At 58.0% G+C, this 7,100-nt stretch overlaps 1 protein-coding gene across 1 annotated transcript in view; it reads right to left on the bottom strand.

Moving 5' to 3' along the window:
• Positions 1 to 1,361, bottom strand: part of IGFBP2 (insulin like growth factor binding protein 2) — a 63,730-nt gene extending 62,369 nt beyond the window's left edge. The window contains exon 1 of the mRNA XM_076342881.1: positions 959 to 1,361. Within this exon, the coding sequence (XP_076198996.1) occupies positions 959 to 1,361 (403 nt within the window). The remainder of the gene's footprint in view (positions 1 to 958) is intronic.
• Positions 1,362 to 7,100: the final 5,739 nt, after the last annotated feature.

Below are 7,100 nucleotides of genomic sequence, written 5' to 3' on the forward strand. Positions count from 1 at the left end.
CAGGACCCCCACAAGAGCCGGCAGCGGCCACCCCAGCTCCAAGGTGTGCTCTGCTGGGAAGGTAGCCATAGGGAGCGGGCTCCCCACATAGCAGGGCCCCCGCAGTCCCTCAGCCACCCTCTTCCAACCAGGCAGCTCATAGTCCTCCCACACCACCTCTCCCTGTATCTTTGGGGCATCCGTCACCCTCCAGGGTGATTTTACTCCCCCACCAAACCCAAATCTGAACCTCTGCTCCCCGAAGGACTCCCCCTCCCCTCAGTTGCATCTCCCCAAACTTCACCTTTATCTGCCCCCATGGGTTTTCTTCTCTAGAAGACCCCAACCTCCACCCTGCCCCCCGGGGCAGTCCCTGCATTCCCCCCCGCCACACCCCACCCCTGGGGTTCCTGCCCTGTGCCAAGGAAACCTCTCTAACTCCCGGGGTAGCTGCACCCCAAATACCCCATTTTCCCCACACCCCCAGGGATGCACTCACGCTCCTTCCCCGCCTCCAGCGCCCCTCTCATTCCTGCCCTCCCTGGACTCTCGCTCTCTCCTCTCCCGCAGGGATCCCCCTTCCCTGCCCTCCCGAGGGGTCCCTCTGCCCCGCGAGGATCCCCTTTAGGCCACCCTTTAGGATCCCTTTGTCCTCGGGACGCGCCGGTACCCCGCTGCCCCGGCGCTGCCCTCGGCGCTCGGTCCCGGCAGCGTGGTGCCCAGTGCCCCATGCCCGGTGCGCAGTGCACAACGCACTGTCCCCGGCACCCGGTGCCCGGAGCGCCGCGCACAGTGCCCGGTGCCCAGCACCAGGTCGCCGGCGCCCGGTGCCGGTGCGCGGTGCCCGGTCCCTAGCACGCAGCGCGCCGCGCAGGGCGCTCGGCGCCCCGTCCTCGGTGCGCGGCTCTCCGTGCGCCGTGCCTGACCCGCGGTCCCCGGTGCCGGCTGCGCGGGGTGCGCGGTGCCGGGCGCGGCTCACCTGCGGGGCGCTCGGCGCTGGCGCCGTACTCGGCCGTGTCGCGGCGGCGGGCGCAGGTGCCCTGCCCCTGCACCAGGGCTTGGAGGGGCAGCTCGGCGCCGGGGTCGGGGTAGCAGCGCAAGCCGGCGGCGCAGCGCGGCGTGTAGACGCCGCACGCCTCGGCCTCCAGGCGGGCGCACACCGGGCAGCAGCCGCAGCCCGGCTCCCGCACCAGCTCGGGGCAGGGCGGCCGGGCGGCCGGGGGGCAGGCGGCCAGGCGCTCCGCCGTGCAGGGCGGGCAGCGGAACAGCACCTCGGGCAGCGCCGGCCCCGCCAGCGCCAGCGCCGCCGCCGCCGCCGCCACCAGCAGCCGCGGCCAGGCGGCCCGCGCCGCGCCGCCGCGACCGACCCCGCCGAGCGCCATGGCGGGACTGACGGGCGGCGGGGCCGGCAGGTGGACACGCCGCTCGGCCCCCCGGCGGCGCGGCGCGGCGCGGCGCGGCGCGGCACGGCACGGCACGGCGCGGAGAGGAGCGGAGCCGAGCGGCACGGCACGGCACGGTGCGGCTCGGCGCGGCGCGGCGCGGAGCGGAGCGGGGCCGGGCGCGCCGCGGCGCCGCCGGGTCCTAGAGCCGCCCCCGCGCCCGCCCCCCCCCCCCCCCCCCCCCCCCCCCGCGGGGGTCGGGGCTGCCCCGGAGGGGAGAGGGGGGCTACCCCAAAGGGGAGAGGGGATCAGACCCAGAGCGGGTCGGGGGCTGCCGCACGGGAGGTTGGGGATGCCCCAAAGAGGAAATGGTGGCCAACATGGGGCGAGGGCCTGCTGCAATGGGAGTCAGGGTCTGCCCCACGGGGGATGGGGATCTGCCTTGCAAGGAGGTTGGGGTCTGCCCCGCTGGGTAGAGCGGGGCCAAACCCAGAGGGAATCGAGGCCTGCCCCAAAGGGGGGATTGCAGCCTGCCCCACAGAGACATCTAGTGCTGCGGGGGGAACTGGGTGATCTCCACACCCCCAGAGAGAGACAAGAGGGTGGCTGGGGGACAGGTGGGGGCCCACTCTCACCCCACTGCTCCAGAAGCGCCAGGCCAGGCACAAGCAGCCACATTTCAGGCCAGGTCCCACCATGAGGATGGAGGGGCAAAACCTGGGCTCGGGGACAGTCCCACCATCCAGCCCCCCACCAAACGCTGGGCCTGGGAGCCACCCTGCCTCCAGGGGAGCAGGACCCTGAGGTCGGGTGAGCCCCCTTGGAGACGCAAGGCTCCAGGCCCGTAGGGCTGCCTGCATCTCCAGCCTGGCTCCCCAGCGGGCATTTACACCCCCAGACCAAAGCCATCTGCAGCAGGCTCAGTGCCTTTCCTGCGGCACTGCCCCGCGAGGGTGCCCGAAAGCCGGGGTTTGGGGTTTTGGTGTGAAATACCCGTTTCAAACCCTATCACACTCCTCTCCCTGCTGCCTGACTGTCACAGGCCACACAGAGGATTTTAAGTACAAGGGGTATTACACAGAGGTAACCTTTCTTTACTAATAAAAAATAATAGCAACAAAGCCAAGGGAATGCAACCAAGCTAAGGAAGCTGGAAAACTCGGTTAATACCGTTGTGGGGTTGTATGGTTAAAGTCAGGCACTGAGGCAGCCCGAGTTCCCTCAGCCGTGGGAATGTCAGCTTTGGGGCACTTAAAGTTAACATTTGCTGCTGTAGTTTTTTGTTGTTTTGGTTTTGTTTTTTTCAAATTAAGAAAAATGCAAAATGCTGCTGTTGATGACTCGCGCGGCACAACTTTCGGCACAGGATTACTCATGGCCCTGGAGTTATACAACAACATGTTTGTGGGATCGACGAGCGCAGGGTGGGACGATGGTCTGCGGCATTCAGCACGCTCTGTGAAATCCCTGTGAAACATCCTGGGACCAAGCACGTGGTTCCATCTCGGCCCCTGTGTCTTCCCAAGCAATAACTCGGTTTTTAAAAGAATTTAATCAAGCATGGTCCCTTTCTCTGGCTGCCCATCGCTCTGCAGATACCTCGTCGTGGAAGAGCTGCCCATTTGCTTTACTTTTTAAAACGTACTATTGCTTGTTTGCACCTCGCTCAAGCTGGGTGGTGATTTTACCCATCCCCGTTTCACTTCTGGAGGAATCCAGTTTGTTTTGGGGTCCCTGTGGCAGCAGCACTCATTGCTGCTCTCGGCACTCGTTGCTCTGAGTGTAGGGGACTCCGAAACTCCAAGCCAACAAAATGTTCCCCTGAAATTAGAAACAAATAACGAAGATATTTTTATTCCACTTCACGTTACAAAATCCCTTTTTGTATTACAGAACCCGAATTTTAGCCTGAATGACTCAAGGAAGTCTCTTCAAGAAGACAAAAAATAATATATATATAAAAAAGCCCATCACAGACTTTGCATTCATTACTCCCACAAATCGCAAAGTGGGAAAACGGGATGCACAGCCCTGCACACAAGCAGCCCCTCAAAAGCCTCCCTTTAAAACAGATTTGCCAGCAGATGTTCAATAGAAAATGGAGCGAATTATTTTCACCGCACACTCACGCCTTCTCAGGGATGGGGGAAGGAGGCTCTCAGTACCTTTTTTATGATCTGTCGTTGACTTCACTAATGACTCACATTTGGTTCCAATGAGATATTTTCATATGACTAATGAATCTATATTTGGAGGCGTAAGAGGGCTTGGCTAATTATCTGTTGCAGTCAGTTAAATATTCCAAGTATTCAAAGTAGGTTTTCTTCCAGTGGCAAATGTTATGCCCCCACGGTCTGTCTTCTCCCGGTGCTTTAAAAGCAGCCCAGCACTTTGACTCGTACCAAGCTGACATCTGGGTTTCTGCATGTGTAAGCACAAGGGATGGCCTGAACTTAATTATACAGCGAACCAATCCTGCATTTTTTAGGTGGCCAATAGGTCATTCCCCAAGGGACGATTTAAACCCGATTTTTCAACACGCACTTGATGCTTGCAGCAGCCCGTTTTGCTGGGGGCATTTACTGGGGTGCTATTAATAACTCCTGGCAGGGGCAAATTCCTTATGAGCACCATTGTATAGGCTGCTTGTGCACAAATCATTTTTCCATGGGGAGGGCTCGAAATCTGATGAGAGAAGGGAAGGGAAAGAGGAGGGGGAGGGAAGGGGCTCCATCGGCTCAGCTGCCTGAATTGCAGGAGGACATTAAACATAATGATCCTGGAGGGAAAGAAACCGTATGCAGCTCAGATGTGGGAATGAGCCAGGATTTCCTGTTCATATGCCTCTTTAGTAGGTGCTTGGGCTGTTCTCCTCCTTTTATCGCCGTCATTTTCTTTGTCCGCCACCGAAGCAATAAAGCTGGTGCAGATACAATGGATCAGATGTTCCCCCTGCCCCTGCTGCTGCAGCCCTCGGCCGGGAGACCTCTCTCTGCCGCTCTCCAACTCGAGCAGAACAATAAAGAAGATTTTACAGCTGTTGTGGGGATGGGGGGGAGGCGGGGAGGCAGAGGGAAAACAGCTTGAATGCCCGTGGCCGGCTATAATTTCTCCAGTGGGTCTTTGCTGACAGTTTTAGGATTAACAAGTGAGGTCTGTTCCCAGGCATTTACCCCTCTGGATAAGCTGGCCTGTTTGTTCTCAAGGGTTTATTTTACCCTACAAAATATGGCATTGCCAAACAGATGTAGGCTTGTTCCTAGAAAGGCAAGTTATAGCTGAAGCTGCATCTCACAGAGGCTTTAGCCCTTGGAATTGTTTGGAAATGCTACAGTATTCCTCCGACCCTTTTCAGGGCAGTTTTTTCCCACAGACGTGCTGGTCGATTCTTTTATGGCTCTGTCCTTTGTCAAGGATGAATTAGGAAAAATAAACTTGCAAACAAAAAGTGGAGGCCCAGCACAGAGATCCTCTTGCTCCCAATGATTAAGAAGTATTTTACAGCTCCGGGTGCGGGGGGCGGGGGAGAAAACAATGTGTCCTCCTGCGTTTTTCTTTCCCTCATTTTTAGCTCGGTGGGTAATGGGGGTGGGGGGGGGAAGGAAAAAAAAGAGGAAAGAAGAATAAAACAGTCTTCTTATTTTTAAAGGCCTCCTTTTCAATAGACTGACATGAAGTGCTTTACGGCGAGTGCTGGAGAAAGCCTCCTGTGTCCCAGAGCTAGCATGGTGAGGGGCAGGTGATGAGGAAGGGAAAGCTGCGAGGAGGAAGGCTGCGAGGATGCTTGCTGGGCCTGATGTGAGTATTTGGTGGCCAGCATCTTGCTTTCTCCCTGGAGATTCAGCAAACTTCGGCCATGAATAAAGGTTTGCTGGGGGGCTGGGACCTGGGAATTGCCACCAACTCACAGCGAAGCACATCAGGGTGGGACAGCGAGGGGTCTGCCCTCCCTCGCCCCCGTCCCTCCCCAGGGAGTGGCAGGGGGACATGCCCAAGGTCAGGCCGAGTTGGTAGTGGGGGCAGAAGGAGCTCTGCCCCGATCCCTGTCCTTTGCAGGGGGGACCCTGACTCCCTCTCAAAAGGAACAAAATAGCCTTAAAATCCAATTACAAAGATGCCAAGTCTCTTCATGAGACATGTGTGCGTTCAGGGTCTCGGGTGATGCCCTGGCCCTTGCCGGCCAGCAAGTTTTTCCCCTCAGCAGCAGATCAAGCATGCTGCCCGAGTTCTGGGGGCCTGATCCTCCCCTCACATGCTCTTGAAGGGAAATCCAACCTTACCCACAAGCCCAGCTCCCCTTCCCTACGCTGGCATCTGGGAAATAGCTCCCTGCCCCCCCCCACATGCTCCCTAGGACCATAGGCCCCCAACACACCAGTCCCATGCTGCCTTGCCCCCTGACCGCAGGAGCAGGGAGGGCAAAACTTAACCTGCCTCCAGACACTCCAGTTCAGCAGTTTCGCCCACCAGTCGGGGTGGTGGGAGTGAGCTGAGCAGGGCACTGCAGGGAGGAGGGTGGCACTGCAAGATCCACTTGATCCAGCCTGCCCACAGTGCTAGCTGTTCCCCAAGGCAATCACGCTGAAAATGGCAAGCTCTCGAGGAAACAAAAGAATGGCCCAGAAATAAGTTGCCAGCATCACCTCTTCTTCCTCCTCAGGGTTAGATGCCCAGAGGTTTGCTGCAAACCTTACCATGCCAGGGCAGGCAGGAGGGAGCAAAGTTTCAAGTGGTGCAAGACCAGATTTTGCCCACCCACCAGGTTCGGTCAGCAGAAGTGGTTGAACATGGAAGTGGGAATGGTTCTCATCTGAAATGAAGCTCATTTTCTCACTTTGAGGAATGAGCGGGCTCCGAGCACTCCCCTTGCTCCCGCACAAGGCAGGGACAGAGCTGCACCACCTGGGATGTTGCACGTCTCCCCAGCACACCCTCTGCCTGTCCCTGCCCTCCAGCCTTCGCCCCTGGTGGTGACTCACTTTTGTTTGCCCTGCGGTTACACCTCAGCCTCTTGTCCTTCCCTCCCACCAAAACTCATCCAGCATGTTTCATGCTTCCCTCAGCACTTGCTCTCTGGAGCTTGGCTGGCTCCAGTGCGAGGAGCACGGGTACCCCACGAGCTCCTGTGGCTCTGATCCGCACCCTTAGCTCTGCTGCTCCACAGGTCACACTCAGAGGTAGGTCTGAACTTGCCTGATGCCCCAGGCCCCCCTCTCCATCCTCAAATTGTTTTCCCCAGGTGCATCAGCCTGGCCAGAGTTCAGATGTCAGCAGAAGGGTCAATTACAGGCCACTTTCTTTACATTTACCCTATCTGAGATGTTTCAGAGCAGCCCTAAATGCATTATCTATGAGCCTGATCTAGTAATTACGAATGCTTTGGAGTGGTCCAGGCTAGTTTGTTTAGGTTTCTCCAGCACTGATTAGAGATTAGCAGAGCTAAAACCACCCATTAGCCGGAAGGCATAAAGCAGTGGTGGTTTTCAGGCTCAGGGGCCAGGTGCTTTGTACCTGCCCGTCTCCTAGGCACTGCCACTCTCCAGCGAGGGTGCAGGGGAGGGAAGCAGGGTGCCATGAGTTTGTCTGGTCTGCAGTTGCCATACATAGCAGAGGCTTGTGGATTTTGGACACCCTCGTAGCCAAACTCCTCGCTCATCCTTAAGCATCCCTCAAAGATGCCTTCATTAGTCTCAGGTGCACAAAGCAGTTTGAAAACAAGCAGCTGACCAGGAGGAGGTG

The sequence above is a fragment of the Aptenodytes patagonicus genome, chromosome 6 (assembly GCF_965638725.1).
Source record: "Aptenodytes patagonicus chromosome 6, bAptPat1.pri.cur, whole genome shotgun sequence".
In the NCBI taxonomy this organism is placed as follows: Eukaryota; Metazoa; Chordata; class Aves; order Sphenisciformes; family Spheniscidae; genus Aptenodytes; species Aptenodytes patagonicus.